Source organism: Rhipicephalus microplus, chromosome X (genome assembly GCF_043290135.1).
Source record: "Rhipicephalus microplus isolate Deutch F79 chromosome X, USDA_Rmic, whole genome shotgun sequence".
NCBI classification, from domain to species: Eukaryota; Metazoa; Arthropoda; class Arachnida; order Ixodida; family Ixodidae; genus Rhipicephalus; species Rhipicephalus microplus.
In genome coordinates this window covers 250,251,004-250,278,471 of record NC_134710.1, presented here as the reverse complement: position 1 = coordinate 250,278,471, position 27,468 = coordinate 250,251,004, and the positions used below count along the sequence as shown (strand labels likewise).

General features: G+C 43.2%; 1 protein-coding gene across 4 annotated transcripts in view; it reads left to right on the top strand.

Annotated features, from left to right (window-relative positions):
- The window catches only part of poe (E3 ubiquitin-protein ligase-like protein poe), a 567,105-nt gene that overhangs the window by 523,689 nt on the left and 15,948 nt on the right, over positions 1-27,468 (top strand). For all 4 annotated transcript variants that reach the window (XM_075878938.1, XM_075878937.1, XM_075878939.1 and 1 more), the window contains 9 exons: positions 1,661-1,884; positions 5,952-6,032; positions 8,753-8,902; positions 9,911-10,109; positions 11,380-11,618; positions 16,396-16,521; positions 17,021-17,215; positions 22,691-22,775; positions 25,188-25,421. In XM_075878938.1, coding sequence (XP_075735053.1) covers positions 1,661-1,884; positions 5,952-6,032; positions 8,753-8,902; positions 9,911-10,109; positions 11,380-11,618; positions 16,396-16,521; positions 17,021-17,215; positions 22,691-22,775; positions 25,188-25,421 — 1,533 coding nt within the window. The remainder of the gene's footprint in view (positions 1-1,660; positions 1,885-5,951; positions 6,033-8,752; positions 8,903-9,910; positions 10,110-11,379; positions 11,619-16,395; positions 16,522-17,020; positions 17,216-22,690; positions 22,776-25,187; positions 25,422-27,468) is intronic.

Here is a 27,468-nt window from a genome sequence, read left to right as displayed (position 1 = left end):
TGGGAAAAAAGCTGATATTTTCTGGTATGGACTTGCAAAAAGTATGAATTAATTAAATGATGGAATTTGAATTAAGAGTCTTTTAAATACATTGAAAGAATTGAGGACCAACGAAAAAAATTGAATTTTGTTTGAATTAACCGAAAGTATGAGTTATTAGAGTTTAAATTATCGCTAGTCTACTGTACAGTCAACGTCCAATTGGAAGTGACTGCTTCAGACTTCTAATATGCTTCACTTCATCACACTTGTAGCTAAGCTGCTTTTCAGTCGGTTAGTTACGTTACTTCTCTAAGACAGTCCACATTGGATTGGAAACATTCCCTTTGAATTTTTGAAGTGCTTCACCTCTTTAACCTGTCATATTTATTGCTATGATCGCAAATGTGCTTTCGGAAAAAAAAAAACTGGTTTCAACGTGGAAATTATGGATGTGGCAGAAGTGGGGCTTAATTGATACTGTTTCAAACCCGAACTTGGGTGGAAAATGGGAAAAATCTAATGCCTGAGATTTTTAGCATTGAAGTTTCCAGATATTTTTATATATTGATGTCTATGAGGCAGATTTCAAACTTAAGACTTCAAGGGAGCACACTCTTCTCTCTGTAGAAGTTGAATGAGGAGGAGAGGCTGAGGGAATTCTAGAAGTATTCGAGAAACGTTCGAAAAATATTGGACTGGCTTAGCACCCACAATTTTCTATTCGCACAGCTCTAACCATTCCTAAACAGCTTTTCTGTTAAAAATCATTTTTCTTGAGCATAGGATCCAGTGACCATGACTTGATTCTGCACCAACATAGTCTTGTTGACACTGGCTGTGAATCATATGTGAAGTCATTTGACACTGGTCTAACACACTTTGTAAGGGTAAAATGAAGAAGTTGTACCTGTCTGTCATCACAGCTTGTCATAGAGAAGCGGTGTTTGACTTGCAGAGGCGTAATGCTGCTACTATCACCTGCACAAAATTTAACAACTGTTTAAACTCGATATAACGAACTAGTTTCTACAGCGGAATGATTTGTTCAATTTGAAGCTTCATAAAATCTAGGAAGTGCAATTTTCTGTCCTTCAAAATCTAAAATTTTGATGTTGCGACATCATAAAGTTACTGTGGCATAGTGTTTGCTGCTAACTGATGCTTGCGTGTTTTATAAGTCCGCATAGTCTTCACAGATACGGAACCGCGCATGTCGCCCGGACTTAGAAGGCTCCATGTTCGAAAAATTCAGGTCAGGCGGACACACATGGTAAGCTATGACAGGCTGCCAATATACGAAGACTAAAACAGCATATGAAGTGACTATGTGAGCTTGTTGAGCAAGAAAGTTGCGCAGAGACATCACTGCCATTTTCTGCAAAAAATATGCAGTGAGGAAGGTCACAATTTCATTGTTTCTATTAGAGGCACACTATCAGGCACACTAAACCAACGCCACTCTGAGTACCATCTGGTACATACAAGTGCCACCAACTGCTGAATTCTTTTTTTGCTTTCTGGCAAAATGAGGCTGTTACATTATAAAACATTGCTTCTTCAATCATATGAGTTGGAAAGCTTTCCTCCATCTCTATTCCCTCTCCTTTATTTTTAATAATATATATGGTATAATTTTTTACTATTACAAATACTGTGTCTTTGATGTTGATCTTCCCAGGCCAAAATGGATGTTCTCATCAACCACTTCAAGCGACAGCTCAATTTCATTCGCTTTGATGGGGAGCACACACCAGAGGACGATGTCCAGCTAGAGTGTTTTTGTAACCTAAGTGCTGGCATTGAACCCAATGACAATGGCAATCGACTCAAAGACCTTCTTGTTGCTCGTGGCATCGTGGAGGGTGCCATTCAGTACCTGCTTGTGTATGCACCACCTGCCAAGTAAGTAGTATTCTTTTTTCTTTTCTCTCTCTCTCTTTAATTTACTATTTCACTCATGACTTTCTAGTAGAGTCGCTAGATTGGGCGATAAATATCAACTGGTACAAGACAAGATTTTAGCTGTTTTGGCTCTGAAAAATCTGATTTGGTTAAAAGACTCTTTAATTTCTTGTACTTCCATTTAACGGAATGTAGAAACTTCTATTTAGTGACAACGATAATTCACTGCTACACGTCATTGTAAGGCTGTACAGGGTGTTTTGGCTAACTTGTGCCAAGTATTACAAAAAAGAACACATAGGCTGTGCGTGTCGAATCGGCCCAGCATTTTTATGAGCCATGCATAGCACATTGAAATATTTTTTTTCTTTTTTCCGCAATATGCCAAGCTGGGTAATTAACAAAAAAAGTAAGCTATTTCTGCTATGTCGTGCAAGTCCATATTATAGCAAAGCTGATCGATCTTATGATTTCCAGTGGTATAGCATAATCTCGTTACAACGTATTTGGTACAACAAAATTGGTATGTTTTCATATCAATTGGCATAGTTATGCCGATCACCCTATTTCTCCCATTGATTAAGCTTCGTTTACTACGGATTCTGGTACAACAGACATTCCGATATAATTGACTAAAATCTGAAGTAAGCAAGGTGGTCAGGACTTCTTTACAGCGGGCTTTTTCACCGCGGACGTCCCAAGATCTATAACTTTTTACTCGAACATCACCATTTTTTCGGGGTGGCAACAGCACGCCGCGGATGTCGACATACTGGTTTAAGAATAAAAGTCGCCAATCTGCGATCTGTTGGTGGTCATATATGCCAAACTAAAGCAACAAAAAAAAAATAGGCGTGCAGCGTGCTTAGTCTTGCATTTTGGGGCGCTGACGTGTGAAATTGCTAGCCGCTGCTCCGAGTGGTCGCTGCATACCTGGTTTGGTTGGGAGTCTGCCGCTGATGCACAAAAAAACCATCTGCAGTTCTGAGGAGCAATTGAGTGATGCAATTTTTTATCTTTCGATGAAGCACATTACGGCTTCTTTGCTTTCGCACGAGCACTAACGCGAAATCTCATGTGCAAAGTTCGGATTGAAGTTAGGCCTAGCCACGACTTCAAGCTGAGATCTTGGTTGTGACGTGCGCGGCTGCGGTACCCGTTTTTTCAAAGTATGTCATGCTTAATTGTGAGTATAAAGAGTTGTCCTGTGGTAGTCTTCGCCCAAGGTCTGAGTGCTAATAAGCAGCGAGTCCAACGAGACACTATTATAATGGGTCTGAGAAGTGCATCTGTGATGCTTGCGATGAGTTAGTGCGCTTTTGTTACCTCATAACTGAACTTTCGCTTGCTACATATGCCTTATCTTCATCACCACCCGTGAACATAGAAAGAGTGCAAAAACTTAAAAACTTTACTGAGTAGCACGATTTTTGACAGTTGTGCTATATAGGAGCTATAATATTTTAAAAAATTCCTCTTTTTCATTTTCTTTCATTTTCTTACATCCACAATTTTTGCCACTTCGGCAGGTGCAAACATTTTTTACAGCACTTCTGCATAATTTTCAGTGAACATGTCTTTGAATCAGATTTAAAATAAAAAAAGGGCTTTAGAAACTAAGTGTGAATTCATAAAAGTTATTTTATCATTTTCTTATGCCCCTGTTGAGAGTAAATTCATTTGTGACTTGTAATTCTCTCTCTTTATAACAGACCCATTCAGTGTTTATGTAAAAGTCTGTTGTAACAGTCACGGCCGCCTGGATTGGGCGCGTGCGGCAGTATTCTTCCGGTTGTCTCATTCGAATGGAGGAGGCGTGATTGCAAAAGGAGGCGTGGCCGCTCCGTTCGCTGCATGGCGGTGCGCGCCTACTACCCCTCCTTTCCTTTGCTGTCTATGCGGGATGGTTTGCAGTGCTTGAAGATGTTGCTTTATAGCAACCGCAGACCGCTGGTTAGCTGTACACCTTATCTTTCCTCACCCCCCAACTTCCTCAAATAAAACATATAGAAGAATTGATGGTAGCTGGCACTATAGTCTTTCTTTTTCTTCGTGCCCCAGCTGCTGTCGCGATGATAGTGACTGAAGCGAACACATTGGTGAGCCAGTTTTCAAGAAAATTTCGGTGCCTTCCTGTGTAGCACATGAGTAGAAAGTACACAGGAGAGTGAACTCACTTGACTGATTTATTAAAAATTTTCTGTTGACCGACTTCCAGAAGAGGTAAATAATCCAAAGGATAGCTGAGCTGCATCGTGGATGTTGGCAGAGATACCTTAAGGTACTGAGGCCTTCAATGTGTAAGCTTACCTGCTTCACTCGCAGACATTTTTCAGCAATGAAGGGAAAGGTACGGGAGTGCAGCTTCCTGCAAATGTGCTCCTACGCGAAGCAGTAACTGTGGAAAGTGATGGCCGAGCGCAACCAGCATTAATTTGCATACAGACACAGACAACGCTTAGCACATGAGGTACACGTAGAAGGCAGGTTCTTCACGTGTGGAAAAACGCAGTGACAAAAAAACACGCACAAACACGCATGCACAGACAGATAAGTGCACTCACATACACACACATTCGCATGCACTCACTCGCGAAAGAGCGCACACAGACACACATTCATGTGCACAAAAGAACACACACGCACGAGCGCATGCAGTCGCCCACACACACAAGCGCGCGCACACAAACCGACGAGCACGCAAGCACATGCATGCACATTTGTGTGCACACGCACACATCCACACGCACTCACGCACAAAACACACACGCCCGCGCACTCGACCACACTCACGTGTCATGCCTTTGTGGAAGGGGAGAGTGGAGAGCAAAGGAAAGGTGGAGAAAAGAAACTAACAAAAAAGGAAAGTGCTCACAGGCTAGCCACCTCTGTTGCTGCTGTTTCTGAGGCCAGCATGTTTGATGCCACAGCTGTCAACATGCAGCTCCATGTTTGCTGGCATGCAGCTGCCATACATTCACAATCCCCTAGAACAGGGGTCAGTACGTAACTTGTTCAGGCGGAGGGCCTAGTTATATGGAGCTGACACAGAGGTGGGCCGCACGGCAAAGTTAAGGGGGGAGGGAAGGGGGGGTGTTGGCTATGCAGGCGAAGAGATATTGTACACAACCAGATCAGAATTTTAGTTTGTTTGCAGCTCACATATTACAAGATTCCAATTACAAACATAAATTACAAGCCAAAATTTCTTTTTAGGTCAAAACTGCTATGTCAGCCTTCTTATATAGAAAGTTGTATGGGAAGACTAGAGTTTTGAAGTCATGCCGGTGGCCATATTATGCTTCTTCATTGGCCACATGCGGTCTGCAGACTCTGGTTTCCAACCCCAGCTCTAGAAAATTAGCCATCTGTTTAAAAATCTGAAATAAGCACTGTTTATTTGAACAGTCGTGTCTTACAAGTCAAATTTCAATGCTTTCATCATATTTTATGTTCAGTATCTAATAAGCATTTTTTGGCTGCCATAATTTAGTGCATTGGGCGCGCAGTAGTGTTGGCCGCTCTGTTACGTCAGACTGGAACTACAGTTGACGAGAAAGTGACAAAATTTTGACAGTGTAGGATGGCAGGACTGTTTGCTGTAGGAGTCAAGGCAGAGCTTAGAGCCTTAGAAAAAGACTCTGGCTCTTCTGCAAGATTGTGCAGTAGTAGCTGGTGGTGATACCAATCACTAGTATTTCAGTTCAAAGCTATTAGAGGTTGGTAGCATAGCAAATGACTCGTTCGGCTTTCCCTGATGCATGTGTGAGCAGTTAGGCACTGATTGCTATCGGCCAGAAACCAATGTTTCTTTGCATAATTATAGTACCTACTGCTTTTTGACACAGATCAGGCCAAGCAATTTTCAGACTCTGCGCTACCAACTAACACACTCTTGTTGTGGCAGAATTCCTGCTGTATACTCGAGATACGTACAGATTTGCTATGGAACTGTCTGTACAGTGATGTTTAATTCCTCATGCCCAAACCACTCCTGACTGTGCATGAGCACAGCACTTTTTTTTTTTATAACTGTGGTGACTGTGATGCTGCTTTCATTTCTGCAGGCGACGTGTACTAGAAGCAGTCCCGCACAAGGAAGCAGCAGCAAATGGTGGTGCAGTGCATTACAATGTGCTCCCAAGCAGGTACATTGAGATGCTTATCTTTATGAAAGTGTTTGTGATGAGTGGTACTGGTAGCACTGGGGGCTTGGTGAGAAGACACGTCCTTCAGATTGCAGACACAGCTGTCAATACAGAGGCCTGTGCTCTTTTTCTTTAAAGTTTCCTACAACTGCTGTTTGACATCAAACACAAGATAGCACACTACCGGCCAATAGCTGGCATAAATGAAGGGTAGCATTTGGATCATATGCGCCTCTTGCCATGGAATTCCAGCACGTGCCAGCACAACACTCCATAGTCTGTGTAGCGGGAAGCAGAGATGCTCGAGATGTCATGAAGGCAGCCGAGGTAGCCGTGCCAATCTTGCCACTTTATTTCTGGGGCCGAAGCAGGGCGAGTTTTAGTGAAGAAATGGGAAGATTTTTGTTCTCATATTTGTAGATAAGAATGTCCAGGAAATATTCGGCCAGCTTCTGAACTGATAAAGTTCCACTTGAGCAGAATAAGGATGATGCATTGCATTGGACATGAAGCTACTGAACATTATTATTCTCAATGCTTGGTTTTGAAGGTGTTGGATACTGAACACAGTGAACTAAATACTGAACGCCTCAGAGTGCATTCTGTTTATGCCGAAACAAAGTATCAATGATGTCAGCACATATAGATATTTAATTACAGATTAGTTAGGATGAGTTACTGCAAGACTAAAAAATTAGTATATCATCACATTTTTCTTGCAATAGAATGTTGAGTGCCTTGAAATAATTTTGTGGTGATTTGGCACATTTGCAGGCACTTCTTCATAGGCAGCATCTCAAAGAAATAAATATACTACAGTCGAGCCCGCTTATAACGAACCTGAGCCTGACATGGCATTCGTTCGCTGTATCCCGAAGCTCGTAGTAAACGAAAAACAGACTTTTTTTTTGCCCAAAAAACTTCGTGATGCACGTGTTTCAAAGAGCAGAAGCGATAAGGGCAGTCACGAGTTTATTTCAAACAGCAGCATGCTCTTCGCCGAGGCCCGTGGCAAAAGCTGCATGAGGCACTGGCTCCAAAGTTTCGTCGTTTTGCAATCCTATTCTTCCAAATCGCTCTTGCCCCGTACTTAATTCACAATGCCCTAATCCATGCACGGTTCTATGGTGTTGGCATCATCATCGGCCGTAATTGAACCATCACAACTGATGTCCCACCCGCTCTGCCAGGTCGATTCAACGGCTCGCTGCCACAAATCGCCGCCGGAGTGGTCCTGTTCGGAATCCTCAGGCTCGGCATCGGGCCCGAAGTCGACGAAGTCGGCCTCGCGAAAACAGTTTTGCTCGCTCGTAGCCGTCACCACGGCCCATGAAATATTCACCATCTCCACAGCTGAACACCGGGACGCCCGAAATGGCAAGTTTGTTGCCAGGTGGTCAACAGCTATGAGCAAGCGCTCCGCAACGCGGCATCTAACGCGTTGTGGATTATGCCCAAGCCAAGCGGTCACACTTTCGACATTTTGTTGAGCGGCAGGAAAAAATGTGCAAGGCCTCCCGTCTGCCATCCTGACCACACAGGCACGCCGAGAGCGAGCAAGACGCGCACAAGCAACACGCATGCCAGAACGCATGGTACAGCTCTGGGCCCATTTCTAGTCGGAAATCGAAACTAATTCAAGCCAGCGTGGCTGGCGTCGCGGAGGGGTGGAGACGGGCGAAAGGGTTGTGATCAAAAAAGGAGAGCAGATTTGCGAGAGAAGGGGGGCAAAATGTTGCGATAGAGAGGGAAGGATGCGACGGGAGGGCGACCTTGATAACCAAAACACATGGGAGGAGGCAGGTTAGGTAGCTTGCTTGAAAGGTCCGCGAAACGTGCAACTTGCACGTAGAAAAACTTGAAAGAGTGCCTACGCTCGCAGAAGTCAAAGCACGGCCGCTTGGATCGATGCGTGCAGCGGTGTGAAAAAAAACGGCGGCCGTGCTCAAAAAATTGTTTTGTTGCGTCGGCGGGTTGCGTGTCCTCACCAACTTCGATAGATGGCGATTCGCTGCGCGCAAATTAACGGCTGTTTCCACGCTTCCGCCTGCGTGTGGAGTGCATGCTGAGCCGACTGCAAAGTGGGCAAGGACAAGTCCTAAACACAAAATAAATCGCAAATTATCAGAGTCGGTAGGGTAGCGTATGCATGTGCACTAGACGCCGGTGATCGGATACAGTCAGTGGCCGACGATGTTGGCAAATGGTCTGGTCACTCCAGGCCGGCGACGCCAAAGACAGTACCAGCGATCAAAAACAGGGCAGATGGCTGACCGGTCTTCAAAAGATCAGTGGCAGTGTGAAAACACGAGCCTCGTCTGGCGATGCGGTGTGTTCAGAGTAGCGAGAGGACAAAGGACGGAGGGGTGCGTAACAAAAAGCGGTCGGGGAGAGCGGCAACTAGAAAGATGTGGAGGCAGGGTCGGCGTTTTACAATAAGGATGGATGGGCACCTTGCCGATGCCTGATCGGTGGTCGAAAGTGGTTTCCCGGGAAGTCGGCAGAGCGCCAACTCTGTTCGTTGTAACCAGTCATTGGTGCTCGGAGACGTTCGTTGTAAGTGCGATTTTGTGCCATTGAACCAATGTATATTTTCACAGTCACTCGGATATTGTTCGTTTTAAGTATGGACGTTATATGTGGGCTCAACTGTATATTGGTTTATCATCACAGAATGTTGTAGTACCCACTGCCATGTTAATGTTCTATGTGTACTGCAGGAGTTCTCTGCTGTCAGCCTCAGAAAATTGGAAGGAGTTTACATCCAAGCCAGCCCTGAAGTATGTCCTTCGTATTTTGACGGGACTTAGCAGAGGACATGAGAAAACGCAAGTCCTAGTCAGCACAGAATGCATCCCTATCATTCATCGGTATGTACCATGATGTACTGAAATGTTCCTCAATGTATTGGAAATTATATTTACTTCTACACTCCATTTCTGAAGTTCCTTGAAACACTGTGGAGTTGCAGGGCTGGAGCAGCCACAACAACTTCTCCAAAGTGCTAGCCAAGTTGCAGCCCGGAATTTTCATGATGGCTGCAACTGATGGAATTTTCATGATGGACGGGGGAGAAAGAAAGTTCTTTTGGGGGCATTTTCAGTGCCTTTGTGTATGCCGCTTTTGATTTGCCCGGTATTAGAATAATTTTGTTGAAACCACAGTGTGCTCGGGAAAGTAATATGATCAGCTTAAACATTTTGAAGGCACCTCAAAATCGTGCAGCAGCCAGAAACCTGAGACCTCTCTCGTTCCCGCTGCTGAGTGCAGCCATTTTGTTATGGTTTGAAATAATTCTGCTTTTATTGTATTGATAAAATTTTTGTCTATCCTTGCTTTTATATTCGGATTATTACTATGAACATGAACACAATGTGCCTATATGAACACAATTGTATTCAGTCTAAGTATGGTGCAGCAGCGCATTAAACACAGTAATTGAATGCAGATATCTTTCACAGAAGCTTCCGAAAGGAAGTGCTGCTTTCAACAGCTTTCATTTCAAATGGCTGTCATGAAATGTGTAGATATAAAGGACAAGTGGAGTTCAAGTTGGATGATTTGGGCTTATATAGATGCTGCCTGAACACTTGCGGATTTCCCAGTCCAGTAACCCATTTTTCAAAATGCATGCATAAGCCGTGCAAGTGTCATTTTCTCTTTCTGCGATTAATTATGCTTAAGTTTTTCATTTATTCTTGTTTGGTGTCCGGGCATGCAACGGCTGAAGTTTTACTCAGCTAGTTTGTGTTGAATAATTTTGCTTTGTTCTCTCATATTTTCACTTCATGCATGCTTGTTATTTGTATCTCGGAGGTGTGTGTTTGGTATGTAAATACCAATTTTCATGCTGAGTGTTGAATTATTTTAATGTGCAGCCTGGAGCAGGTGTCAAGTGATGAGCATGTTGGCTCACTGGCCGAAAATCTTATGGAGGCCTTGAAAGAGAATCCCAATGTGGCACAGAAGATTGAAGAGGTCCGCAAGCAGACCAGAGATGAGAAAAAGAGGCTTGCAATGGCTATGCGTGAGAAGCAGCTCGGCGAGCTTGGAATGCGCACCAATGAGAAGGGCCAAGTAAGTTGACTTTCAAGTTGAGTGAGCCTAACGAAGGCTTTTACAAAAACTGCACATGAAATTTTTATCCTGTGCTTTTTCCCCCTTGTGTTTAATATTTTTTTCAGTTTGTGTGTGCATTGCAATGAAAGCTCAATTTGATTCTATTCTTTTCATAATTTGAACCAATCACTGTAATTTCATCTAGCTTCACAGTGTCCATGTGTAATTCGCTGCTCATTCAACAGTGTACTTACTAGCTTTGCCTTAGATAAACTGCGTGCTACTAACTACTGCTAGTTGTCTCGCCATCATTTTCTTAACGAAGCGATGCCACTGGCTATGAGCTTGAAAATGGACACATTAGCAGCAGATTAATAATTTGAAACACCAAGACTCTGGTATATTGCCCCCTTTGGCTTGCTACGACTCTGCTCGTCAGCATGCATTACGACAACCATGTAGGTAATAATTACAAAGCCTAATTTTGCTTCTAGAATAAGCTAGTAGTGATTGTGTATATATGCATGTAAGAGCCACCACTTCAGTGGACATAAACATTATGCATTGAATTACTCTATCGACAATGCATGTTAATATTTGTCTATGCAGTATTTTTATGTAAGTGAATAAGCACAAATGATAGCTGAAAATATCAGCTAGAAGCAATATAAAGGCTTATGACTTCTCAAATGTTGGCATGCAGATGTAGTAGAGTAGAGAACATTGCAAATAGGTAAAGTGGAAAATATTTGTGTATGCTAGTAGTGCAATTAAGCCTCAACATAAGAGACGTCCATACAATGGAATGCTCCCTTAAATTATTTACGATGTCTCAAAAAAAAAAAGTCCAATTTTGGTGTGCTAGGGTAGCTTCACAGCAGTGCTTAAGAGCATTGCAGGAAAGCTAGTTTTGTAGAGCATGCGGAGATTATTTTTAAACACATGTTTCAACCGAAACTGGCTTTCGATTCTAGATCGACTCTCCTCCCCCCCCCCCCCCCAACTTCAGATTTTAAATTAAGACAAAATGGATTGACCTACAATTGTGTAAATATGATACTATTGCCTTGCGAACCTTCCACCACATTTTTCTGTGGTCACCCTCAAGCCAGAATGATTTATATGCCATTTCATAGCTGTGTCGTAAAAATCAACATCTGTCATGGAATGGAATTCATACTTGCATTAGTAGCATAGAAATGAGTTGATGATAATAGTTCAGATGATAGCTAGTTGGGGTTTTTAGAATGTTTGGCAAGTCTGTTGTGTTGATTTATTCTCTACTCAGGTGACAGCCAAGAGCTCAATCCTAAAGCAAATGGAAGACTTGGGTGAAGAGGCAGGACTAGTGTGCATAATCTGTCGTGAAGGCTACAAGTTTCAACCCAGCAAAATACTTGGCATCTACACCTTTTCCAAGCGGTGTAATCTGGATGAATATGAAGCCAAGCCTCGCAAGACCCCTGGATACACAACAGTTACTCACTTCAATATAGTCCATGTTGACTGCCACATGGCTGCTGTCAGGTAAGTTGATTCTTTCATATTGTGCACAAGCTAGTGTTGATGTTGGTAGCCATTAAAGGAAAAAACTGAGGTTTCCAAAAATATTGAGCTACTTTTGAACCCTATGAAATATACTGATGTAAGAGATGGTACGAGACACACCAGTGTGCCTGCGTCAAAATAGGGGTCGATCAGAAAATAACTTATGTTGATGCTTTGATCATGCAGATTTTGGTTAATACATGTATTTCACCTTAATCAATGCTTTGATCATGCAGATTTTGGTTAATACATGTATTTCACCTTAATCAATGAAATTTTCCATCTGTTAGAATTTATTTTATGTTTAAGTCTGCTACATAAACTAAAATTTTGGTGGGTAATTTGGTAATAATAGAGGAAGGGGGGTGCTGCACCTTTCTATGTAGAGCAAATGGGTTGCCAGGAATGTTAGTTCATTTTCTCTCAAATTATGCGTTTTGAACCCCCTCCATCTCTCTTTTTTAAAATTGTGTTGATAGTATAAAAGCAGACTTTGGGCCCATTTAAAACTTCTTATTGAAATTCAGGTTATCATTAGTGAAACCACCTTTATCTTTCAGGTAGTGAACACTGGCAGCTTGTACACTTTCACAAATGTTAACTAGTTCTTAGTTTCTACTGCTACAGAGGCTGTGCTTCAGAAAAAAAACAAACAAGCACAGCATGGAGGACGAGGACTTGCGGGGCACTAACTTACAGTACTTTGACTAGTGGGGTAGATTCGACAAGTTAAACTAATGGCAAACTGAGTACTTTGTACTGCATTTACTTGCATAATCGTCGCAATTTTTACCTAAAAAACTGATGAATGTTGAGGGGGGGTGAGAATTACAATAGGAAATTTTTCTGCAAAAATGTACAGAATGAGAAAAAAAAAATGGAGTGGCCACAAATCTGGATTCTCGTGACAATAGGAAATTTTCCTGCGAAAATGTACAGAGAGAGAGAAAAAAAAACGGAGTGGCCACAAATCTGGATTCGCGTGCTAGCAACTAACTACAGTTTTAAGTACTAATCAAGGCTTACCTTAGCGATAAAACCACAGGTTCAAATGTTTATTTGAGACACAAAAGCTGCAAGCAAATACTTGAGAGTTTTAGAATGCCATACGCAAAGCTTTCAGGTGTCTCAAAGCGTACGATGTCAAACATGGGCTGATAGCCATCTAACACGGGATCATCTGCAGTTACCTTCTGACGAAATAAAGTTATGCCATTCATCCCAGTCTTAGGTACATGGAAGGCCCAGCGCATATTGGTGGCTTTCAGCTGCCCGGGCTGTTGTCGCCAGTGGCGAATACAAAACTCTACTCCAAAGTGCCTGCTGTCGGCCCTGTTGCCATTGTTTAGTGCACGATCAATCACTTTCAACTTGAAACTAGCCCTGTAGTAGCGCGCTGCAGCACGCACTTGCCATTTTGACATGGATTGGAATGGTTCTCCATGCAGTGGAAAAAGTGAATTTTTTTTCCCTCAAAATGTCATTTTCCAGTTTTTGGCTATTTTAAATGCCCAATTTATTGCCCGTCATTTTGCTGCATAAAACTTCCATCTACATAGTTTCTTTCCAAAGATACAAGTTCGATCACCCATCATATACGAAACTGAAACTACAAGTGCCAGCTGTGTGTCAATCATAAGATTAGCTTGATATGTAGTATTTTGTTGGTTATTTAGCACTCATATCAAGAGTGAGCATGTAATAATGCTCTAAAAGTGCTGTCAACATATCATTTTTAGTCATAAGAGCCATAATCTTCTCATAAGATAAACACGTGACATATTACAGCTAAACATGCATATAACAAACCTCTATATAGCGAATTCCTCGATATAATGAAGTTTTTCTAGTCCCTGTCATTGCGTCATATAAGCACATGTATTTGCGACCTAAGAAAATAACAGCGGGAGATAACCTTGATAATGAACTTTTCCCCCGGACAATCTACGAATTTTGCTTCGCATTTTGGAATTTCGGTATGAGCATGCATCTTCTGGGGCTGCCCCGCCATCAACGAAGTGCGAAGCGTGCAGGCGGGCCTGCATCTCACAAGCCGGCGTTGCTGCCACTCTTGCAGCTGCAGGTGCATGCGCGGGTGTGCCCCTCTCCCCCACTTCAAACCCAAATAATAAAAATATATAACTACTTTTGCGTGTTGGCAGTGCTATGCTTTTAGTTAGTGTCACATATGTGGGGCCAAGCTGCAAATGGAGGGCGCTTTACTGAATTGTTTTCCGCGGTATTCCCGCGGTGTTTTCCGCGGTTTTCCGCGGAATTGTTTCCCCTGGCGATGTTCAGCTTTGCTTTTTTTCTTTATTGCGATTGCAATTTAAGTGGGTGGTTCTGGCTGGTTTTTGCTATCGCCGTTGACGCCGTCATTCACTGTATATATATATACACCCGAGAAAAAAAAAGTAAAAGCTCCTGCGCTTGGCGCCCAGCTCGTCACGATGCGCCGACCCGCACTTATCTCCTATGCGTACTTTGCCCTGCGAATGGAGGGGGGGGGGGGGGGGCAAGATGCTTGTGTAGATGCCTGAACAATTGCGTTTAGTTGATGGGTGCACAAAGATCGCTTTGCTTGCTTGACAGGCATCGTTTGCAAAAAGAGTGCGCTTTTCAAAAACAGCGAAGTAATAACTGGGGCAGTTGTTGGTTTGGTCGTTTTTGTTTAAACAGTGCATTAAGTATCATTCAAGAAGAGGCACACGATAGTAAGGTTCACAATGGAACTTGTGACAAATATTGAGAATTTTAGTCCTCTCGAATGTCTTGTGTAAGCACTGCACCTGCTTCAATTCTTTTTTGTTGATTTTCTCAAAACATTTTTTTCTTTACATTTTTCCTTATGCAAACAGTCTTAACTCTTTTGCTAATATTAACATTTTTCATAAGACTTGGCATATTTTCTTATCACAATATTAGGTGTGCAGTGAACCTCAATGAGCAAAATCGTGTCATAAGATATATATGACTTCCTGTTATACGAAGATGCCTCTACTTACTGTTAGTGCATACCTCTTTGGTTATTCAATTACCGTGTTTTTACTTTTCATCAGATCTCATTTGTTTTACTTCATTGCACAGTCCAAAGTCTTTTATGTGTGCCTGAAAAAAAAATTTTTTCTTTAACGAGCAGAACTTGAGTTAGGAGAGTTTGTGCAAGACATATGTTTAATGAAATTTTTAATCATGAAAAACTAACATAAAATATCACTTGCTTAATAACGCTCACATGTGCCTAAAAAGATGTGCTGTATATTGTAGACTAATAATTTCTAGTGATTATTGCTTTTTAAAAAACATTTTTCATCACTTGGCCTCATACATGAAGAAATGGTGCCAGGCTGTCATGGGCTATCATCATCAGTGGTTGTAAAAAGCAGACGAAATTATTGCTGCAATTTTCAGTTGTGTGATAATTACTCGCTAGAATGCATTTCTGTATGTATGTATGTGGGGGTTGCGAGAATTACTTCAATGTGAGGATTAATCGAGTAAATACGGTAGTTTAGCTCAGAGTAATAGAAAGCGTGTACAAGACGTGCACAATGTAGGTTTTATGGGTGCTCATTTTTTATAAGGTTCCTAGCTTTGTCTGCAGTTAGCTGCTAGTAGTTAACCAATGCTGCCTCTTAAGATTTCTATAATTTATCTTTTGCCTGAATCATATTTATATAAATACTCTGTAACAGTTGACTTCCATTTGAGACATATACTTGAAAACGACGAAGCAAGCCATCCAATATGAAAAAAGAATGAGGCAGGTTGTATGAGTGCTTTGTGGAGTGTTCTTGAAGAGGACATCTCAGATTATCCTTTTCTTTCACCCTTTCCCGAAGGAAATTTATTAAAGTGCTGAATCAAGGTTGTAACATCTTCTTACTTCACAGACAAGTTATGTGAAAACCTAATCACTGACCTGATTGATAATGCCATTTGTGTATTTTGTCTGCAGTTCTTTATATAGGTATTTTTGTGAAGGACTTGTTGGTACAAAGTAGGCTACCCCAGATATCGGACATGATCGCCATGTACATTCACCCCAACCACACGAACTGGGATGCAATTCTACCCTTCGTGACATTCGCCTATAATACGGCTGCTCAACGCACTACCAGCTTTTCTTCATTTTTTCTCGTCCATGGTCGCTCGCCGAGTTTCGCTCTGAATGTCTCTTTCCTTTCGGCCCCTGCACCCTCGACGGCTCCTTTCTCTGAAGAATTCCCATCTCGTCTCGCGCACTGCCGTCACCAGGCCCGTGTTAACACCGGCCTCTCTCAAGACACTCGAAAATCTCGCTATGACTCGTCTCGCCGTGTTGTGAGTTTTTCCCCTGGTGACGAAGTTCTTCTATGGACTCCACTACGCGTCCCCGGCCTATGCGACAAATTCATCAGTCGCTTCATTGGGCCCTACACGGTGGTCGAACAGACATCTGTCAATTACCGCGTTTCCTGATCCTGATCCTGATCATCGTTGCCGAGGAACAGAGATAGTGCACGTATCTCGTTTAAAGCCTTATGCGCGACGCATTTCATAATACTGTCAAGCGACCAGGCGCCGCTTTCACCGCGCGGGGGAATTAGTGTGAGCTTGACAAGCAAATGACTCTTTATTCTCTTTGGTATCATCACCACCTGTACATCCCCTTCATCTGTAAATACCTATCATCACCAGCGTGTATTAGCTCGAGCCTGGCTGAATAAACCGGTTCCTCACAATATAAACATGTATATATGATTGATGCTTCCAGGCATGCCAGAGGTCGGGATGAATGGGAGAGTGCAGCATTACAAAATGCAAACACGAAGTGCAATGGCCTTCTTCCCCTTTGGGGTCCACAAGTTCCGGAGTCGCAATTTGCCAGCTGCCTTGCCAGGTCAGTTGTTTTCATAATTTTTTTTTGTGTTTTGTCAGTGTTGCTCAGTAGCAGCCTAGCTGTAGAGTGCTCTTTTACTATTGCGTGTTGCTTAGGAGTCTTTTCTGTAATAATACTGCAGTCTTAAATCTGTAGCCTAACTTACCTGAGGCCATGTAATGTCTGTTTTTACAGATAAGTGTGCCTCCAACCCAGCCCCTTTTTCAAAATCTGTTTTGTATCAAAGGGAAGGCGTGCTTTGTTTCCACTTTTTTCACCCTGAGTAGTAGCTTGTTACATTAGTTGATGTGACTAAGAGACTCTTTTGTATTGATCAATTTCATTTTTCATTGTATTTCCCATTGTCTCAGACTATGATGGCCTCAATAATGCATGTCAGCCAGTCAGCACTCTAGATGGCAGGAAGAGAAAATTAAATGAAGTGGCAGAAAATGCGAATTTAATATTGCTTGCAAGCAGTATCTAGCAACTCACTGACTGGTTTCCTTGCTCTCGATAGGCATAACGCGTACATACAGGACTGCACAGGCCACCTGGATGTTGGTTACATGTCAACACTGCACGACTTGAAGCTTTTATTGAGCCGCTTTGCCTTCGAACGCTCATTCAGCGAAGATAGTGGTGGTGGTGGACCACAAAGCAACATGCATCTCATCCCATACCTTCTTCACATGGTTCTTTATGTCATAAACACGTATGTATTTTTGATATTGCCACTCTTTAATCACTCCTTATATGTACATTCCTAGTTCTGTCAAACCACTGTAAAACAAATCTCCATTTAACAAAAACCTGTGATGTAACAAACTGCAGTCGAATCTCGATAATCTAACTTGAAGGAGCCCGAAAATGTGTTCGAATTAAAATAAATTCAAATTGATGAAAGCTAAATGAACAGAGGGCTCCCCATGCAGTGGCACATGTGCATTGAGCTAACACACGAGGGGGGATGTTTCAGAAGATTTGCATTTATTCACAAATTATAAGACATTCATCATTTTTTGAAGTAATCGGTGATGCATGTTTGCACACGTTTGCATTGCAGCGAGTAAATTTGGCACTAGCTTCTAATTACTTCGGCTTCAGCATTCTACTGGCAAAAGAAGTTGCGCACGGCAATGTCCAGTGCCAACACACTCTAAAGACGACGACGACTGCGTCTCCGCTACGCAGTCGCAGCGTGGCCAGCACGTGACTAGAAAAGAGAAGCGTCTCCACGTGGAGAGAAGCGGATCGCCATTTGAGAGAGAACCAACGCTCTACTGCAACTTTTTTTTTTTTTTTTTGCCCTCTTCACGCTCGTCGTTGGGAAAGGGGGAAGCTTGGCACCGGCACGTGAAAGAACGGCAGCACTCCGCGACAGCTTTTTTTTTTTTTTTTTTTTCACTCCTATCGTGTGCGCCGTTGAAAGGAGAAGGGTCTTCACGTGGCAGGGATGGAAAAGGGAGAAGCATGGCACAGGCACGTCGCAGATCGGCGTTTTAGAGAAAGCACACATTCTACCGCAGCCTTCTTTTTTTCCTTCGCACGCAGCATTAAGGTGTCGGAGGTGCTGCCGCGGGATTGGGCATTGTGCTGAGAGCATTTTCGGAGCACGGTATATTCGAATTAACCGTCGCAAGTGCTCGCGGGTTCGAATTACAGGGCATTTTCGCCCATTGAAATACACATAGCTTTGACAGGACCTCAGCATTACTTTGAATTAACCGGAAGTTCGAATTAAGTGTGTTCGAATTCATGAGATTCGACTGTACTATTTTATATAGGGATGTGCAAATATTTAAGCTTTCATAAATTGTTGTAATAGTGTTTTCTAGTCAATGTGATTTTCACATAGCTTTACTACTCAAGGTATTCAAAATTAATCATTGGGTGATTTCATGATTGAGAAAACCACCTTTGTCATATTTCTACTGTTTGCTTCGATTTTAATCCGTAACAGATACTCGTGTCTTTCTTCAGATACATTGACAAGTAACTGCCCTAGCGCTTGCAGTCTCGATAAACGGCCACCTGCAAATAGGTTCTTTCTCTTGCATGCATCTGGGATGGGTGGCATACCATGCCACGGCTGCACTGTTTCAAACACTACATGCCTGAGTAGTCTGTCACTTGTTTCGTAGTGAGCCTACAATGACGGTACTTACCAATGTGTATCATTGTTTCTATATCCACTAGTGCGCTTGGCATTATACTCCCTGTCTTTCATGTGTCTCGACATCGTTCAGTATTTAGTTCATTGTGTTTGCTCCAAAATTATCTGGATTTGTCTATTATCTCTCAGTCCAGCCGACATGATACAATGATGATGTGCACAAAATACAGTAGAATCTTTATAATACAATCTCGTGGAGTAATGGAAAATATCCATATCAGCTGAAACTTGTATCACGAAAAAAAAAAAAACATGAAAAACTAACATGCCAAATTAGTATGTCTAGTATTTGGGTCACAAAATAAAATGTGGATATAAGATGTGTACATCGTTTACGCACGAGCAGATGGCTAGTAACAACCGTACTTTAACACATTGTAGGCTATGGGCCTTGGCCAGGACAACGCAGAAATTTGTATCGTTCGAGATTTCGTATCGCCAAGATTCTGCTGTATAATATATGGTGGCTGGAAAGCCATAGCGGGTGCTCCCATAGCTCTGCCAGACTTTGGCGCATAATAGTTCTCTGGCTGCATGGTTACCACAACGACCACAGGGTGCAGTAAAGTGTAGACAGCACACGCGTCATCATACCAACAGTGTGTGAACATAATTTAAAGAAATAAATTCCAGAAACCGTTACACACTTGCCCCTTTGTCATCTAACTGTACGAAGCTTCCAGCATGTTCATCATCACAAATAAAAATGAGGGAAAGCACTCTGAGTGTGCAACACATCACTATAACTCTGTTCGTACCTGATGAATCAAAAGAAGCCCTTGTGGCATACGATTTGTAAGGCAGTAAACCCCTGTTTTTTCTTGTGCGTGACTAGTATGACAAACCAACCAGCACAGACCACCACTCTCTTCAATAGTGAGGTTATTTGACAGTTACTTGAAAACTGTTGCAGGGCCCCTTCTGTGTCTTCTATTATTCAAGTCTGCAAACTAGTTTAGTAGGCACACTTGTCGCTCTTGTGGTCCTTAGTCTGGTCCACTGCCATGATATTTGCTTAGCAAAAAATAGGGAGTGTATGAATATTTGAAAGTTTCGAAAATTTGTCGAATATTCATAGTAACTAGAATTTTTTATGTTTTTGAAGATTCGGTCGCATGTGCTATTGTAGAGAACTTCTGATTTTGCGCCTTTAGGATAAGTGCATCAACTTCGGCGAGAGTGCTATGACAGTTGCATGAAAATGCACGGGAGCATCATGATGGCTGCTGACAGGCACGCCGGCACATCGTCGCGACAAAGCTGCCAACGATAAACATCTTGAAGAATGTAGATCATTAACTGCCTTCTCGGCCTTAAGTTTGGCTTAGCGGTTTAGCGTTGTTACGACTCGCATAGGCGTACTGTAAGTGTACGGAGTGCACGTCATTCACTGCCGCACCTTTGTGTGCAGGACCACTTCAATAAAGTGTGCATCGCGCTCATGGAAGTCCAGGCAACCCGACGCTGTTGCATTGGCCTTATAAAGTACTCATCACACTTTTGCGCGGTCTGGAACTGATCGAGCACGAAGAAAAATTTCACTGCACAAGGGCTAATGCACGCATTCATTACAGCGAGCGGCGCTGACAGAGTGAGCTTAGTAGGTGATGCACTGCACACAGCTAGCTAGAGATGCTCAGCTTGACGGTGCAGCAGGTAACGCTTAGCACGTGTAGCTGTATTAGTTTTCGCTAATGGATCGCCGCAAAAACTTAGGCGCACACGTGGACAAAAGCCTGACGAGTCTTCCATCAGCTGTGCCGCTCTGTCAGCATGCATGGAATCTCTGTCATAGTTTTGAACTTATTTCATGGTCGCGTGCAGTCATGTGAATGACCTCAATTGCTTTTTCGGGCGGTGGCAAACAAAGAAAAGGCCATGCACTTCATTCACTAACATTACAATGGCATCATCACATATATTTCTATGTTGCTAACGGCAGCGCACGGAATGTTGAGGCAGTTACTGCATGGTTATGCTGCGCATTCCCAACAGTGTCTTTGGAAATCCGTCCTATACGCGCATTACACTCATGTGGCAGCGTCTCCTGCAATCAATCTTCTGTAACCCCGTTGCTGCGATCTCGCAGTGTGACAACTTTAGCCAGTGCCTTTGCCACCAGGAGTTGTGGCTTCATTAACAAAGCATATTTGGGGTGTCATTTTGTCACTTAATAATTATCTCTCTTGCATGAATTTCTTAGATTGTCGCAATGCACCCGGTACTGCTTGGTCACGATCATGCGGCTATCAGTGTGATAGAACGCTCTTGATAGAAAAATGGTAAGGGCGTAGTTAAAAAGGGAACAAAAGCTAGCCACATAAGGAGTATTGCTGTGTGGTTGAAAGCCACTCTTGTTTGCCTTAACGTATTGACCGGTGAGAACAAGGGTGAAAATTGAGAACACAATAAAATCTGGTTTTGTGCATTCCATAACTGAGAGTATGGGAACCCGGTAAACTGACCACCTAGGGCCCTTTAGTAATACACTTAAATCCGTTACATTTTACCTAACTGGAATGCGGCTGCTTTAGCACGAATCAAAGCAGCAGCCTTGTACTCACTAGTCATCATGTCCAGGTACAAAAGCTCTTCTTTTCGTAATAAAGTGCAGCCGCATAAAAAGAGAGATAAAAAAACATTTGTTCAGCATGTGAATTGAACCCAAAACATCACAGTTACCATTAGGCTCAACTATCTAGTGCAGTCATATGCTTCCTAGCAAGTACAGATGGTGGCTTTTATTTTGTGCAATAACAGACTTGCGTAGCTAACAAATGTACTTTTTCAACAAAATATATATGGTAAAGTAGAATATTACTGTGAAAAAAAATCGCATCTCTTGATTATTCGATTTGTATTCGAAGCTGTGTATTCTATTCGATTGCTGTTTGAAGAATTTGACATTCACACACTTGTACCAAATATATAATGTGACAGTTAGTTGTCGACCACCATGCCTGCCTTGACTATTACGCTCAAGTTTCAGCCTATGCCAGTGCTCAGTGGCAGTACATGGAATGTAGCGGTTTTGGCAGGTTCGAAAACTTGCTGGAATGGCTATTAAAAGGAAAGAGAAAAGTGGTGCGCCGTTACTGTCTCTCTAATAGGAGGTCACCACAACAGCACGACACATGGGATGGGGTAAAGAAAATGAAAGGTAGAAAAAAATAACAGATGAGAGAAGACAGAAAAAAAAATAAAACAGGGATCTTCTGATCTGCCTATCTCAACACGCAGCTGACCAAGGAAGCCGCCAAAGAGGTAGGGGGAAATGAACGCCAAAGAAACATATACAGGCCTGAGTGGTGCGTCAAGAATGTGTGAGCACGCGAAGCACACGCCTATGGCGCGTGGCCCAGGCACGAGTATAATAGTGCCCCGACGCGGTGGTCTAGTGGCTAAGGTACTCGGCTGCTGACCCGCAGGTCGCGGGTTCGTTTCCCGGCTGCGGCGGCTGCATTTCCGATAGAGGCGGAAATGTTGTAGGCCCGTGTACTCAGATTTGGGTGCACGTTAAAGAACCCCAGGTGGTCAAAATTTCCGGAGCCCTCCACTACGGCGTCTCTCATAATCAAATGGTGGTTTTGGGACGGTAAACCCCACAAATCAATCAATCAACGAGTAGAATAGTGTTCCATCAAATTCAGTGTCGAGCAATCTAGTCTCAGAACTATAGATAATTGTCTCAAACACTGGAGAAGCTTTGACTCCAATTCAAGCTGCAGCAAATAATAAATACTTGTGTAATGTTTGATTGAATTATTCACAAAAGGACAGTACTTTTTAGTACTTTCTTCACTACTTATGGTTGTTCAACTTATCATCTTGTGTTTTTGTATGCTTCTGTAGAACTACATTATATTTTTTTTAATTACCACAATTAGCTCTCATTAAAAGTTACTGTTACCCAGTTACCCAGTCGGACGTGAGATAGCCATGTGTGATGTACACTTCAGCAAATGTCACTAGAGGAAAGAAAATTAAATATATGTTTTTTTTATTTTGTTTAAGGACAAGGTGTGTAGCACGAGAGGAGAAGAACCTTGCAAACTTTCTCGAGATGTCACCTGATCGGCAGATAGAAAACTGCTATGAGGTAAGACGGCCGTTTTTTTTTTCTTTTGCATGCCACTGCACTGTAGCTGTATTTAAGTTCTTATGAGTGTTTTTATTTGGTTTTTTTTTTGTACTACCAAGCTTTACAAAATAATTTCTGCCTTCAACAATCGATGACCTCAAAATTTTTCTTTTCCTGTGTGAAATTTAAATACAGTAATACCTTGTTAAGTCAAACTCGCATATCTTGTGTCATGTTCACAGCCTTTCATTGGCCAATTATGTAGTCACACTGGAGGCACACGCAGTGACACTGACTAAACTTGCACACCTGCACCTAATTTTCAGCCATGCTCCCTGCTCTGCCATAGTCCCTCTCTGGCTACGTGAGCCCAGGCGTTGAGGAACAGGGATGGGGGTCCGGAAAGGGAAGCAATAAAAAGACTTTCGTGGGGTGCGCAAGATGCCTATTCAAACGCCTCAGATGGAGCATTGTTATCTCCCCCAAGATTTATCCTTTCGTGGTCGTTTGAAGCAAAGACATGGGCAAATTATGGCTCAACTGCAGATCTCCGGACGACACGCCGATGATACATTTTGCGAGTGTTTTCAGTCTGTCATTATGTTACACTACGATGACATGCTGTCTTTTGAGGCATCATCGTCAACCTTGGGTGACCATGGGATCTGGCGACTTTGTCGGTGGGCGACTCATCGGCTAATGGTCTCTGTCTGCCTCTTGTCTTCGTCGGGGTCATGTCAGTGTCATGTCGCTCTAGTGTAAATTCTGCTTTACTCCAGCGTTTTGTAGAGTTATGCGAGATCACATGCTAGCCTTGCTTCATAAAACATTGGAATATGTTGCTATCGCATTCATTGTTTCGCGCTTTTGGTGAAACTGTCACTTTTTAGCCGTGGCCTGCTATGTCGATTTCCGCGAATGCGGAAAGTCCTGTGACTACGCCATGCCAGCTCCGCGAAGGCAGTATTTATTTGACTGCCTTTAAAAGAAAGGCTATCTTAGCTGCTCAAAACAATTGGTAACTGTGCTGCGGGGCAATGGTTTCATGGACCGTGAACGAGCAGTGCATTCGCAGCTGGCGGAAGCAGAAAGCAGCCCTTCTTGAATGCAGCGGCCAGCGAAGAATTTCTCGGGGGCCACAACATAGAGCTTTTCCTGGCGTTGAACAAGAACTGTCAAACTTTGTTCGGGAGTAACGGGCTGCACAGCTTGCTCTCAACATCGAGCTGCTGCAAACAAAGGCAAGGGAGATTGTGCGAGATCAAGGCACTGAACAGGCTGAACAGGCGGTCTTCAAGGCGATGAAGCATTGGGTGTCCCACATCATGCACCGTGCTGCATTCTCCCTATGTCGGCCTATGTCAATATTATAGAAGCTGCCAAAAAACTACAAAGAGCTGCTTGTGGGCTTTCAGAAGCACATGATTTCCTTGCGAAAGGCAGTCTCCTTACATCTGGGCCAGATCAGAAACACTGATCAGACGCCTGTGTATCTCGATATGCCCTCGACTCTGACAGTTTAGGAAAAAGGCTCCAGGCAAGTTACCGTGCATTCAAGTGCAAATTAGAAAATGTGGGTGAAGAAAATGTGGGCGACTGTAATGTTGACCTGCACGGCAGGTGGATGCAAGCTGTCACACTACGTTGTGTTCAATCGAAAGATATTGCTGAAGGGGGAGAAGTTCTCAAGAAATGTTGTCATCCGCTGCCAGGACAAGAGGTGAATGAATCACTCGTACCTTACTGGATCACGTCCTTGCAGTGTCGAGGGCCTAGAGCACTGCTAGGGCTCCCATCGATGCTTTTGCTCGATGCATTTCAATTTCATCTCGCGGACTCTGTGAAGAGATTGCTGCGCGACTACCGTTCAGAGTTCATTGTTATCCCGGGAGGGATGACTTCCCAGCCTCAGCCGCTTGATGTGTGCCTCAATAAGTCATTTGAGGACCGCATCAAGCGCCTGGATAAGGATTGAATGAGGTTCGGAGATGCGGAAGTGACTCCTGCCGGGCAACTGAAACGGGCCTCGCCAGTGATTTTGTGCTCGTGGATCACCGAGGCCTGGGCCTGTATTTCTGAGGAGCTCGTTTGCCGTTCCTTCAAAAAGTGCTTTATCTTAATCGCTCTCAGTGGCACTGATGACGAGGCACTCTAGGAGGACATGTTGGACTAGGGAGCTTCGGATGAAAGCTCGTCAAATGACGATGAGTAATTGAGTGTAAATAAATGTATTTTTCTCACTTTCTCGGTCTATATTCGAGTGAAAACTTTTTTTCTCGCATTTGCTACGCCCGAAATGCACCTCAAACTATATGCGGGTCCGACCTATTCTTCAACATAAGCTTCTGCTTGACTTCCTTTCAGACTGTGGTTAATTGCTCATCGCTACTGTTGATTGTAGTCTGAATACTTCTTTCTTGTTTACCCCAGACCGAGGGCCCATTCTACTGGACAACCATGGCGCTGGCGGTGTGGTCTCATAACCAGTGGCGATGTGGCCGTATTGCGCTGTTGCGACGGATGCTGGTACTAGCGCACGCACGACATCTGAGCCCGCAAGGCTGCTCGGGACTTACAGACACAATTCCTCGGGATTTTGCTCTCTACCGACCCTATCTCTGCTTCCTAGCCTTGGTGGATGGATTGTACAACACCATGTTCAAGGCACGTTCTTTTCTCTTGTTGTAAAGGGCTGTAAAATATGCCATTATTAGCTATTCTGAGAATATATCATGTTATTGTAGTACATGCAACAGACAAATCCTCTGAGCTGGAACTTTTGGCCACACCATCCTCTAGCAAACTTGCAAGTCTTGGTAAGGCTCCCAAGTTGTTTGTCTCAATACATCCTCCTCACACTCCTGGCCTACAAATAAGATGCGTTGCTGTCTCTGCTAGGCATTCTGCGCAGTCCAGAGCTGGCACCAAATGAATCTATGCTAGGGAAACCACATCTGTATGCATTTATGCCTGATGTACGTAGGTGTCAGTGGTGGTTCAGGACATACCGTATTTACAAGACGATAATGTGCCTGCAAATAAGAAGGGTTAAGGGTCCTTGCCTTTAACCATGCAATGGTTAAACATTTCATTTTTTCTGAAATCAACCACACAGAGTCGGTTCAGGTTTAAAATTTTTAGTAACCTAGTCGATAAAAACTTGCAAACAATTTGTTTCCATAAGTGTTGATAATTTAGTTACTCGCAAAGAATAAAAATGAAAAAGAAAGGAACTTGTAATTAAGAACCAAAAAAAGTACCATATTTATGTGCATCATTTGCACACCGCAAGTATTTTGCCAGATTTTTGGAAAGAAAATATTTACTCGCATACTTTGCACTCCCCGACCCGCCCAAGCCATCTCGCCAGCGTGCGCACCTTTGGACATTTCGATGCTTCGGCCGGGTGCGCGCCTCGCCGAGCAGACGAGCGAAGTGAAAGACGCTGCGATTGCAAAGTCCCTTCTTTCGAGGACTTACTCCGAACTAGGGTCCCTGGAATACCGCACCTGAACACAAACCTGTTGATGGGTCGCTGAAGTGCTCGAGCGTTTTCCTCCCTATATCTCCCAATCTCTACCACCACGATAATGGCGAGAATGCACGCTCACAGCACGGACGACTTTCTGCATCGGAGGTGTTCTCTGGGCCTGTCGTACCAACTGTTGCCCTCATTCTCTGCGTCCACGCAGCAACGCACGCTAGGTCGATTTCGGAAGTTTATGTTTTGCCATCCGGCCGACGCGTTTCGACGGTTCCCTTGCGATGTCCTACAGTAATTATATATACGGTGAAATTGGAGCACGCTGTTGTGAATTTCGCCGAAGAAAACGTGAAGGGTGCCGCTGCAAAGTACTTCAAAGGGACGTACTTCAACGTGACGAGCGACGCAATTGGTATAGAAGAAAGCGGACAAGTGCGCGCTTGCTAATGCAAGTTTTCTGCATTTGAAGGAGGCCTTTTCAATTATGTGTGCACGCTTAGTTGTTCCGGTATCGCCGTGTTGTGGGACCTAGTTTCTCCCAGCATTGTCGAAAGAGCTTTAAGAAGATGGGGCGTTTGAACGTGCTCGACGGAACTGAGGATGATGTGCTTCGTGAGGGCGGTGGCAGCAGCCCCGACGATGATTCCCAATTGGACTTCGCGATCAGTGATTCCCGCTAGACCGCGCGTAATCAGATCTGCCTGGTTGAAGTATGCGCTATTTCTTTCATAACTAACATGTACACTTCGTTTGTGCTCCAATTCATTTCATCAATTTTTTTTATCTATATACTGCACGCGTTGAATGTGTGACACAATATTTCATATACGCTCGCAAAATCCCCTCGTAATTTGCACACCCCCTATTCGGGGACCCAAAAATCGCAAAAAAAAGTGCGCAAATTATGGGAGTACATACGGTATATAGAATAGAATATGTTTCAGAGGGTTTGAGGAGTGCATGCAAGAGAACTTCTTTTCTGCACCGGGTCATATAAAGGCCAACAGCACAGAAGATGACTAAGTGATCTTAGACATGTTCCAAATAATATTTCAGTCTTCCGCTAAAACTCCGCATTTGGTGTTGCAGGTCCCATATACTTAGAAATTATACTTTATAATAACCGATCTTTCATTTGTATGTGTGCATTATATTGAGGTTTGAGTGTATTCAATATCTCGAATATTCGCACACCCCTAGTATAAGTAATGTAAAAAGCCAAGTCAC